Source organism: Branchiostoma floridae, chromosome 13, assembly GCF_000003815.2.
Source record: "Branchiostoma floridae strain S238N-H82 chromosome 13, Bfl_VNyyK, whole genome shotgun sequence".
Lineage (NCBI taxonomy): Eukaryota > Metazoa > Chordata > Leptocardii > Amphioxiformes > Branchiostomatidae > Branchiostoma > Branchiostoma floridae.
The window spans coordinates 19,699,121-19,712,158 of NC_049991.1; the positions used below are offsets into that span (position 1 = coordinate 19,699,121).

The 13,038-nt window shown below is 41.0% G+C and overlaps 1 protein-coding gene across 1 annotated transcript in view; it reads right to left on the reverse strand.

The window, feature by feature from the left end:
- Positions 1-9,603: 9,603 nt before the first annotated feature.
- The window catches only part of LOC118428615 (nucleolar protein 11-like), a gene marked incomplete in the record, with an annotated part of 60,992 nt that continues 57,557 nt past the window's right edge, over positions 9,604-13,038 (reverse strand). Inside the window, 1 exon segment of the mRNA XM_035838720.1 lies at positions 9,604-10,449. Within this exon segment, the coding sequence (XP_035694613.1) occupies positions 10,213-10,449 (237 nt within the window).

Sequence of the window (13,038 nt, forward strand, 5' to 3'; positions counted from 1 at the left end):
CAAGAAATGTTAACTACCGCAATACACGGGTCTCACTAAATACCGAAAACAACTTTCACTAAATACCGAAAACAACCGAAAACAACTTTCACTAAATACCGAAAACAACCGAAAACAACCGAAAACAACTTTTAACTACCGAAAACAACTTTTAACTACCGAAAACAACTCGACACAACCATAAACAACAATCTTTTCAATGGGTTATTATTTGATAATTTTGATTTTATTTTGGACAGAAGTTAGGCTAGGACGACCCATGTTATTAATACAATATTAGTAATAATAGAGTCAACGATCTCCTTTGCCTTTTGGAATATATTAATGTTCGAATTCAGATTCACGGATCCTGTAAGTATCCTGTATGTTATAAACGGGAACTGCTTGGTTAACTCGCAAACTCATCGATGGATATCTATAAAACTTGGCATCTATTGTGTAACTCCAAGCAGAGGTTACGGTGGAGCGGGGGTGTAGTAGTGGCCCCAACATGAAATCGCAGTCACTACTATCCCCCGACAAAACTGCTTCGAAAATGGGTTTGCTTATCAATTATTGTTGAATCTGCCTGCTGCGCATTTACCTCATGTGTACTACATTTTCTTCTAGCAACCAAAACAATCTAGTACATTTCTTGCTCAATTTTAACGCATTTCGCTATCACAACAAATCGGTTTAAATGGACAAACCGCAAACGTGTATTACCACAGAGGCCCCTTATTCTGGATTAAACTAAATAATCAAAATTAAACAGTGTGTGATAGAAAGGTGTTTCCACAGTCTACTTCCCCTTTGCTGCAAATATCCTCCAGAATCACCCCATTCTCTCCCTCGGCCAAGGAGAAAATAATGCAAGGGATAGTAACGAGTAGATGAAAATAAAATAGCAATAAGTAGTTGTTTAAGAGTCATTTTCCGGCTGTTTTGGAGTTCTGATCGGTTGATCATGCGTGTTTTAGGAGGTTTCGAGTTGTTTTCGGTATTTATTGAGTTGCTTTCGGTATTTATGGAGGTGTTTTCGGTATTTATGGAGTTGTTTTCGGTAGATATCAAATTGTTTTCATTGTTTTCCGTATTTTACGGGTTGTTTTCGGTTGTTTTCGGTAGATGTCAAGTTGTTTTCGGTTGTTTTCGGTTGTTTTCGGTATTTAGTGAGACCGCAATACACCAGCTCCACAAATAATGAGCTCAATAACAAGTGGGGCATGTTTCCGTCTTTCCTTCCGTAATTTCCTCGGATGTCCAGCCCAGTTATCAGCGGGCTCCAGCCGCCCTGAGAGTCCCATCCCTCACACCTGGACATTAACCCCCCGCCTGACCCCACCCGGACCAATACTCCGGTACCCCCGCTGACAAATGGCCGAAGGAAGAGGTCTCTGTGTCGGGTCAAGTTTCATAAATCACCTAATAATATAGGTTGTTGAAGCATGTCTTTGGAATAGAAAACTTCTGACCGAGTTAGTTTATGATACAGATCGGTTATGGTTTTGAACGCATGACGTTTTCATCATCGTCATCATCATCATCATGTAACCAGGAAACGCATCGGAACCTTGTCCTGTTTTCATCATCATCATCATCATGTAAGCCCGATGTAGAACAGGGAAAGGCATGTCTTTTCATCATCATCAACATCATCATCATCATGTAGCCCGGATGTAGAACCAGGAAATACATTTGGAGCTTGTCCTGTTTTCATCATCATCATCATCATCATCATCATCATCATCATCATCTAGCCCGGACGTAGAACCAGGAAACGCATTGGGAGCTTGTCCTGTTTTCATCATCATCAACATGTAGCCTGATGTAGATCATCATCATCATCATCATCATGTAGCCCGATGTAGATCATCATCATCATCATCATCATGTAGCCCGATGTAGATCATCATCATCATCATCAACATGTAGCCTGATGTAGATCATCATCATCATCATCATCATCATGTAGCCCGATGTAGATCATCATCATCATCATCATGTAGCCCGATGTAGATCATCATCATCATCATCATCATGTAGCCCGATGTAGATCATCATCATCATCATCAACATGTAGCCTGATGTAGATCATCATCATCATCATCATCATCATCATCATCATCATCATGTAGCCCGATGGAGATCATCATTATCATAAAAAATTCATAGGGCCCAGATTTAGCGTTATCTCTAATTACATTTTTAAAGTTTTTTTTCTCTTATTGGGTGGTATACAGAACAATAGATTCATTATTTTCGTTCTTTGGCCATGGAATTGCGCTGGAATTGTATGACATTAGTGTATGTTTTCCTGTATACTTTTTTTATACTTGGGGAATATATTTTCACATTTCACAGCTTTGTAAGATTTACGGTATGTTTGAAAACCTTTTTTTTTTTTTGGAAACGGTCGAAAATTTAAGTCATCCAAATAATCAGATCAACATGGACTTACCAACAGCTCTAGTGCCCAACCTACACTGCAAAACACATAGTTACACAGTTCCCGGACGTGATAACAGAATAGTGCTCATCAGAGGTCTGTAAAAGCCCTGATCATGGCAGCAAGGGGCAAGAAAAGTAGTCTCCAAGCAGATGTGTTTTAATGATATTTTGAATGACATGTTAACGTTACATGTTGTGTGAGTTTTGTGTCCAAGTGTTGTGTGTAATTATTACTCCTGGAAGAGTAGATGTTGCAGACTGTGATAAGCTGTCAACAACTAAAGAAGTTAATGAGCAATAAACAATGTGTCGGCTGGACGAAAATTTAGCCAAATAGGGACAGACAAGTTGTCATGGGATAGTCTTTTGCAATCTATCCAGGTATCCGCCGGCCAGTCAGTTCACTCCTATGCCAAATGCCAATTAAATCATACTAGGCTTTTGTTCCTAATTCGGGCAAAGTCCGGATCCCCATTTACTATTCGTCCCGACGGGAGTCTGGTAGAGACTACAAGAGAAGAACAATGAGAACAAATTCAGGAATCTGCCACAGGCCAGCCGTCTTATCTTATAACTCTATTATAAAGCCATTTATGTTTTTAAAAATGTGGGACTCGTAATCAGCCAGTGCTTCCAAAGACGAAGCCCAGTCCACAAGTAATCTACATAGAAACACCAGATAGATCTATTATATTAAAGTTGCGTTGTCGTGTCTGTCCGCGGATCCGGTGAGTCTGCAAAATGATAATTATTTGCGTTTGAGGAACTAACTTCGTTACCGTGACGAATTAGCAAATACTTGAGTTTCTTCAGTAACGCAGGTGTACCACAGGTGTGGGATGACGCACAGGTGTAGGGTAAGTACTACAGGAGTGGTCTGTTCATCCGACGCTTAGCACGACACACAGGGACGAACAAGATCGTTGTTTCAGGTAATGAAATGTTTCTGTTAATGTAGTTCTTGCATTTGGCGAAAGTAATTGATGCTTGGTATTTTGTATCTAGCAGTTCCATATAACCACTTCTTAGAACTATGTTTTTTTTGTGTTTCGGAACATTCTTTCTAACCCATCCTAACAGATAACACTTGTGTTGGTGTTTCATTATTTGTGTGAAGAGTATGAACGCATCGAGAGGGAAAACTGCGTAGGGGTGATGCGAAACAGAGATCTAGATTACTTCAATCTGTAAAAGCAAATTTTAAATCCTAGCGTTGGAAATGTGTACACGATCACCTCACTTTGTATTGTGCTTGTTTGTTTGTTTGTTTGTTTGTTTGTTTGTTTGTTTTGAGTAACACTTTCGTGAAGTTTGTCTAACACCACCGCCACCGGTCACTCCAGGGCAAGACCTTCACTACTCCAGGCCTTATACCCCACGATTGTTCTTGCCAAGTATTGCATATACCCCTGTCACATTATCCACGATCTTCGGGCGTATCACTGGAAGGTCGGCCAATTTTAAGATTGACAGAGGGTTGCGCGTATTTTTCACCTGAAAACCTTCACATATAAGCCATACTTTGCAACTTGTACGATTGTTGTGCAATAAAGTTATTATCATTAGCGAGGCTCGGGCGATTGTCGCAGACTCGTCGTCCGATCGATTTTCGCCAAATGTGACAGTAGAAGTACAAACAAACCAACAAACAAAATGAGTATGTAGTCATACAACGCCTGCCGTTTCTACCAGTAAATATTGATTTTTCCATGCATACTTTTCTGATGTATGTATCCGTAGATCCACGACACTTTGCTAATGTATGTATCTTGATATCTTCAGCGCTTTGTTGACCATGGATCGATCGACCGCAATTTACGGATGTTTCCCGCCATTGATTCTACAAACCTACCTGGCTTTTTCATAGAAGCCGTGAGGCTCTGGATATACGACTGGCGTGTGAGGTTACAGATTTTTCACTCGCACTTTGCTGATAGAAGCAGCCACAAGTGAGAAAGAATTCGAAGGACTACAAGACAACATCTTTCTCAGATCTTCCTAACTTTGCACGTTATGTATAACATTATATCAAGGTAGAGATGAAGATCTGGAAGAATTGTCGATTCTACCGGTAGAGTTCCTGATCGGAGTCTCACTCTCAGTCGATGGAGAGTCCGATCATGATCAGGGTGCTAGGAATGTGTTAAGGTGTGCTACCATTTATAAATCCTGCACTTGATATGAATCGAAGTGGAAAAGTTATGACTGTCTTTCAGGAGGATGTCTTATCAAGATTTGCAGACTCCGATCGGGATTTCTAACAGCAGAATTGGTGGTTGTACTACATGCAATATCTATTGTATTCATTCACACACACACACACGCTCACACGCGCGCGCGCACGCACACCACACGCACGCACACACACGCACGCACACAAGCACGCACACACATGCTCACATGCACACACACACACACATACTCTTATAAATGTTATACCGCCACCATATATACATGTATATGTACATATAAATCACGCACATAGTGATTATTACATTATTATATTTATGCAGTCAGCGGTCCGACGCATTTTGCTGATTACAAATCGCCCATACTTTATTGATCTATGCAGTCCAAAATTCTACACTTCACACTTTGCTAAGTGTGCGCACAGCCATATATCGTTTACGCTGCCCTGATATATGCAGTTGCAGATTGCCAGCTAGTCGGGAACGTTATCAGTTTCTCTCCCTGCAGAAATACGCGGTAGATTGCCCCCATGATGAATCGGTGGGTCCCCGTAAATCAATATGCTGAAATATCAGTTCTGTAATATTTGGGGGAGGCCATCCATTTCCGCGAACACCGTTGTCAAACACGGCACGTGCGACTGATCACGAGATCGCGCCTTGGGCGAAGGTTTCAACTTCTAAGGAGATGATTTTTACAGAGCGGCGTTTGGAAGAAAAATATTTCAATAATTACTTTGATTTTCTGTTAGTTTTAGTTAGACATGGTCCCACAAGCACTGCATGTACGACTGATTATGAGAACCTTGTGTGAAACTGTCAACTTCGCTGAGATGATTTTTAGATAGCGTCGTTTGGAAGAAAACTATTTCAATATGTAACGTTATTTCTAATGTATTTTATAATTCGTTTCAGTTTTAAAACCTGGGCCCCACTAACACCAATCATGTGCTCGACGGTTCCAACTCCTCGAGCGTCGTATGAACGAACAGTTTGACATAAAGTGTGTTTCGTCTTTCTCCATGTTTGACGTGCATTGTTTGCAAGTTCTTTCACAAACAGGTCTTGTCTCAAAACCCAGCCCATATTTCAAGAGCGGGAGAACTAATTCTGATTTTACTAGTTGATGATAACACGACTAGACGTAACAGTCCTTAAACGCAAGAATGCCATCAATATGTACATTCCAAGCAGACTCTGGTTAGGCTCCGGCAGTTTTTAAACGCTTTTATGGGTTTTGATCGGTCTTTCTATTTTGTACCGTTTTGCCTCGCGTCCTAACAAAACAAAAAACACGTTTCAAAACAGAAAGCCCGATACAAACGCCTAAAATGGCAAAAACAGTCGGTGTTGCTATACAACCTCTGCTTGAGGTACTCAATATGGCTTTCCGGAGTTTAGTCAGACAGCGGTGACGAGGCTCCTGTTTTTGACATACGGCCTGCGAGAAAACAATCCATAGCGGGCCGGGAATTTATTTGTGTAATATCGGAGATGGAGAATCCATCTTGGTGATTATTGGAGCTGTCCCATTTGTCCAGACACGATGATATTGAGCCGTTCCGAGAGGGAGTCAAACTTCCGGCGGGACCCGTGATCATCGGCAAGACGCATCACTCCTGTTAAGACTCCGTCAGTTCTGCCATGCTGGTTCTGCGAATAAGTCCTACTATAGTATATTGCTTTTTCTGGATGAAGTAGGAACCTCTTATATGAGGGTCTCCGGGATTTTAGCTAAATAAAGCTTCAAACAAAATTGGTGCACTCTTGAACTAGTTGAACTGTAAATTCCAACACAAAGATTGGACTCACGCAAATTTTCGACTACACAGCATCAGTCTTTGTCAAGGAATGAACAATTCACTGCTGCCGTGACGTCACGTTATGTGAACAGTGAGCAGTGGATCATAAGTTACAGGACGTCTATGACAAATACTGGTGCTGTTCTGTCGAAAATAAGTCCAATTTATGTGTTGGATATTACAGTTTAAGTAGTTTAAGAATGGCTTCAACTGATGAACTTTCAAGTTAAAAATGGTGCACTTCCACATTGAGTGGGGATGATACTTTGCTCGTCATTTTCTTCAACCGGTAAGCCCCCAAACGTATGAATGCCTGCTTATAATCTGTTTATTTACAGTACATTGCAGTCTAACTAGTTCAAGAATGACTTTTAACAACACAGAATCTGATGAACTTTCAAGTTAAAAATGGTGCACTTCCACGTTGAGTGGCGATGAAGACTATAACACTAACATCGATGGACACACCTGACCCAATATCTGTTATATTTTACTTGACCCTTACCTCTCTCATGACCTCAATGAAAAGCGGCCTGCAGGCTGATTTGAGCTTCTCATGAATAAATAAGGATTCAAACAAACAAAAAAATGGTCCACTTCCACCTTGAGTGGGGATGAAGACTATAACACTAACATCGATGGACACACCTGACCCAATCTCTGTTATATTTCACCTGACCCTTACCTCTCTCATGACCTCAATGAAACGAAGAAAAAAAATGATGAGCTTCTCATGAATACATAAACTAAGGTTCAAACAAACAAAAATGGTGCACTTCCACCTTGAGTGGGGATGAAGACTATAACACTATAACATCGATTGACACATCTGACCCACTTGTCCTGCCAAGCGTTGCCGTGCAGACGGAACACTCTGGCCTTAATTCTTCACGCTTATTTCTGTAGTCATCAGACAGCTGGTGTAACGTTACATTGCTTCTATAAGAGTCATCATCATCATCTGGGCGTGCTGGTTGCACAGATGAACATGACTCTCTTCCTCCCTCCATCGTTTCTTTTCCTCCATTGCCTTGGGCAGATCTTCAGCCGAGCGTCCTGCCAAGCGTTGTCGTACAGACGGACCACTCTGGCCTTAATCCCTCACGCTTATTCCTGTAGTCATCAGACAGCTGGTGTGCTTCTAAAAGAGCCCGAATCTCCAACTGTAGCTACAAGTAGTGACATTAAACAATTTCAAACTTAGAATAATTCATGGAAGTCCTCCCATAATCTTCCTCATTAGTGCCGAGTGCTAAGCAGAGAAAGCAGCATGTACAATTTTTAAAGTCTTTGGTATGACTCGGACGCGGATTGAACTCTGTGACAACCTATCGAAGGCAAACACTGTACCCACTTGGGCATTGCACTGGTCAAGTAACCCTATGTGTAGTAGCAAAACTCCCCTGTCAAATTATTCTCCCTGTAACAGCCAGTATAGTCAGTCTGGTAGAGTAGAGACTAGGCTGTAGGAACCAGCTGATGGTGACAGCTTCCCAATCTCGCTGAGTGCTGGCGAAATTGCCCTGCTTCATGTAGGTGGCACTTGAGGGTATACCTGTTTAGTACAGCTGCCCTACATGTTATGTACATCAATTTGCACCCTAGAGTAGGGGTGGGTACTGGTACAGAAAATTCAGGCCCATGTCCGGTTCAGGTCCAGACGATCAGGTCCAGGTCCAAATTAAACCTGGACATATTGAGCCGTTCCAAGAGAGAATGAAACTTCCGGCGGGTCCCGGTGATCATCAACAGGACGCGCACTCCTGTTAGGACTATGTCAGTTCTGATACTGAATGATTCAGTATGTGAAAATTTGTGAATGGACGATATTGAAAACAAACTTCAGAAAGGCAATCCAGCATTTTTTCTCAAGTTAAGTTAGTATGGGTATCTTTTTTTAAAATCTGGACATTCTGTGTCATGGTTGTGTATGCTTTAATTTTTTTTTTTGAGCTGCAATATGTAATACATATACATGTAAATGTCTGCATGTGTTAATAACGTTATGTACATTTGTATGTTTTTATTGTTGAAACTTCGAACCCTGGGAGACTAGCCGTAAGTAGGGATAATGGGCATCACAATAAAGAAATAAAGGAACAAGTGGCCTCGGGACACTTCAGCCGCCTGAAACAAACACCCATAACCACCCTAACCCCAGCCTTACATACCCATTAGCTCTTTCAATGACCACAAAATCATCACGCTCGTAAAACGTGTGGCGGCGACCCGACCGTCCGGAACACTTTTACGACGGCACTAAAGTGTCTAATGCGCTGTCTCACTGTAATGGCCGGGGAGAACGGAGATAACTTTGGGCTCGACCTACATGCTGGAAGTACCTCCATTCATCAACAGCATGGCCTGGAAGTGGGGCATGGCTTAGTTTCCTTGTTTTTTTTTTCATGTAGGCAGCATGCGTGCGGCCTTGCCACTGGAACTAGAAGCTGGTTGCGTCGCTCACCTGACATGCACGCTACAGTACTACAGTGTCAAAGTCAGGGTATAAAACCTTTGTGTGACTCAAATCTTGAACATTTGAATCCAACTTAAGAACTCACAACTCACCACGTGAATTTTTAACGACCCTTCTTCTTTAATTGAGCTTTGTACATTGTGTAACATGACAACATTAGAAGTCAAGACTGATGTAAACTGCGACAAAAGGGTGGATACATTGATAAAAAATAGACATCCAGGTAATAACATACTTTAGCCAAATAGCAGTTACTCAAGCAACTGGATATGATTTTGGAAACGGTCAGACATTCCAGTGTCACTGACATAAGATAACGGATGTTATCTAAAACGTCTGACCGTTTCCAAAATCATATCTAGTTGCTTGAGTAATAATCGCTACATTATTTGGCTATCATAAGGGTTGATGCTATATCATGTGTTTTTTTATTGATACACTTCAAGTTTTATGAAAAATGCGATCTTTAATAAAACAAGGAATTTGACTTGTTTGTCTCTGCTAAATGATAACAAATTTGGTCCATCTGTGAATAGTTTCATCAGGATGGAGAAGTAAGCAAGATTCGTCATTGAAAACCAAAACATAAAATCATGGTCGATGTTTTGATGACCATCTCAGTAAAAACTAGTGCACGTAAATGATATCCAAGCTTAATTGTGAATGGACGATATTGAAAACAAACTTTAAGCCACTGGTCATACTAAACTCCTCAGAAGATGAATCTTGTAGTTCTGCCATTCTACCAGGAGATTACTGATGGTTAGCCTGACTAAAATCGTGCCCCTAGCGGCCGGCCCTACGATTGCCGCCGCCCTAGGAGGCAGGAGGGGGTCATTAAGCCCAGCCGGCGAGAGCTTGTGTAAACACAGGCTAACTGATGGTTAAACTAAAGGCCTCAGAAGATTTGTATAGTCCTTATACTGTACAGACTTTCTTCTTCTTTCCAAGTCCTGAGAAATGTTAGAGAGTTTTGACTTAAAGTTTATACCTTACAGCAGAGATTACATCCAAGAACTGTTATAGTATAATCTTATGATTAAACTTAACTCCTCAGAAGATTTGTATAGTCCTTACACTGTAGACTCTTGCCTTGTTTTCAATATCCGAGAAAAGTTGAGTATAGCCTGTCTACCTGGAGTTATCTGATGGTTAAACTAAATTCCTCAGAAGATCTGCATAGTCCTTATACTGTATAGACTCTCGTCTTGTTTCCAAGATCTAAGAAACGTTTAAAGTTTAGTGGCTTTCTACTTGGAGATTACATCCAAGAACCGTTGTATTAAGCTGATGGCCTCAAACAAAACTAAACTCCTCAGAAGATCTGTATAGTCCTTATACTGTACAGACTTTCGTCTTGTTTCTTGGTAACCAGCGGTGCAGACTTGTCCTTGAGCTGGGCCAGGAGGGCGTCAAGGTCGTTCAGGCCCTGGTAGAACTGCAGCCGCTGTCGGACGACCTCGTGTAACCCCAGCAGGACGTCACGTGACTCCGGTGTCAGCACCAGCTGGGTGAAGTGGGCATCCACAAGGGCACACAGCCAGTCAACAACCTGGGATAAACAAATAAACAAATATACATAAACAAGGGCACACAGCCAGTCAACAACCTGGGATAAACAAATTAACATAAACAAGGGCACACAGCCAGTCAACAACCTGGGATAAACAAAAAAAAAAAAAAAAACAAGGGCACACAGCCAGTCAACAACCTGGGATAAACAAATAAACATAAACAAGGGCACACAGCCAGTCAACAACCTGGGATAAACAAATAAACAAATATACATAAACAAGGGCACACAGCCAGTCAACAACCTGGGATAAACAAATTAACATAAACAAGGGCACACAGCCAGTCAACAACCTGGGATAAACAATCAAACAAATAAATAAACAAGGCACACAGCCAGTCAACAACCTGTGATAATCAAACAAACAAAAATAAGGGCATACAACCAGTCAACTACCTGTGATAAACAAACAAATAAATAAACAAGGGCACACAGCCAGTCAACAGCCTGTGAAAAACAAACAAAAAAATAAACAAGGCACACAACCAGTCAACAACCTGTGATAAACAAACATAAACAAGGTCACACAACCAGTTAACAACCTGTAACAAACAAAAATAAATGAACAAAAAGAGCACAAAGTCAGTCAACAACCTGTAACAAACAAATAAACAAGCACACGCGCTGATACACACACACACACACACACACATACACATACACTCACGCAAACACACACAGACACATACACTCACGCAAACACACACAGACACATACACACACATACACACACACAAACATCACCTACATGTAATTCATAACCTTTTTGGAAAAAAGGAAATCACATCTGCAGATACAGGTAATTCCTCATGTTGAAATGAAATACTGATTGATCAAGAACCCAAAGAAGATAATGGCAAAATTTCAGCTGACTTTGGTGTTATTATATATTCACTCTAAACGATACATGGCATCAAATTCTGGATCTCCAACGGAGGCAACGCATGAAGTTATATTTCCATGGCCGCAGGGCGCATCCAAAAATATTAGATAGAATCATTTTTGCAGATTACGGAATCCCTCAGGCAAAGACATCGATCCAAGAATCTCGAAGAGATAAGCATATCTGTGACGAGATGCGGCGGGGAAACCACCAGGGAAAATTGGTGTCTTTGTTACAAGTTACCGGCCCGAGGCCACGCCGAAATTGGAAAAGACGATTTGATCAAAGTGTGTCCACAACTGCGTCAAAGCCTCCGGAGAAGCGATAGATTCAACATCAAAGGATGCACGCAAAATCAATACTAGATCACTGTGTGTTGAAGAATATCGGGAAAGGAACAAGTACTAGTCTAAGACTTGCCTTGCAGAAAGCCAAGTTCACAGTGACGTACATATCTCACACCACAAATAACCTTCTTCTTCTTCTGATATAACAAGCAGGTTATATTTTGGACATGTTTGTCTGTGTGTCTGTGAACAGCATAATTCGAGAAGCCTTGAATGGATCCTGATGATATTTGGTAGGTAGATTAGAGTAGTTTCTTTAACATAAATACTAAGTAGTTTCTTTCAGATACAGACACACACAGATGCAGATTACTTATATTAAGTAAATGTACATTGACAAAGTTTCTTTAAGTTACGTAGATATATCTCACACCACAAATAACCATATATGCAGTCATGCACACGAACAGGAGTTCGGAGTCCCATAATGTCCTGAAACAGCTGAACATAAATTGGATTTCCTTGCTTTAAACTAATCAAAGTAAAAGTAATCACAGCTTCTTTCCCAGTGATGAAATAAAAATGCAATTTGCTGAAATGTTATACATGTATTTACCACAAAAGTTGATGAAGTTTGGACATTTACAAATGTAGGTAAATCATTTACAACATACAAAACTAATGACAAGCAACTGGATAAATATTAATTATCAGTAATTCATTTAGGCTACACAAATCAAATTTGTCGGTTCTTAGATTTTCAGTATCATTACCAAACTTGACCTTCGTTTCCTGACCCCTACCAACCTAACAAATATTATCTAGATCCTTCCAAAGCTTCTCGAGTTTTTCTGTTAAAAGACAGATGGGCACACATCAGGGCTCTAGCCAGCTCAAATTTTTTTTCTGTCAGCCAATCCCCATTGTCGCAAAAACACTATTCCAGGACTTAGAGAGACTGAACTGAGACCTTGAAAAACAGGTTTTTAATGAGATTATCGTATGCGAAAGGGCGGCGACACACATTGTCAGCAATCATAACTTATTAGCAAAACAAACAGTGTGTGGCTTTTATGGCCGTGGACGGCGTACCCAAGCCGCCTGTAGCTTCCACCAAGGATTTTTGTCCGTCAAGGCTGACGGATTGGTTTTAAATTTTTTCCGTCATGCAGCAAATTTCCGTCAATTGACGGAAAAACGGACGCTGGCTAGAGCCCTGGCACACATACAAAACACGACAAACATATAACCTTCGTGGCGAAGGTAATAAAAAAGCTTGTTGATGTGAACTCTTCCAATCTACAAATTCGAACTGAAACTGACGTTTTGAAGATGATCCATAGTTGAACAAAGTTTCCTTGACAACATAACGAACGAGCCGTTTCGCAGACGCGGCGT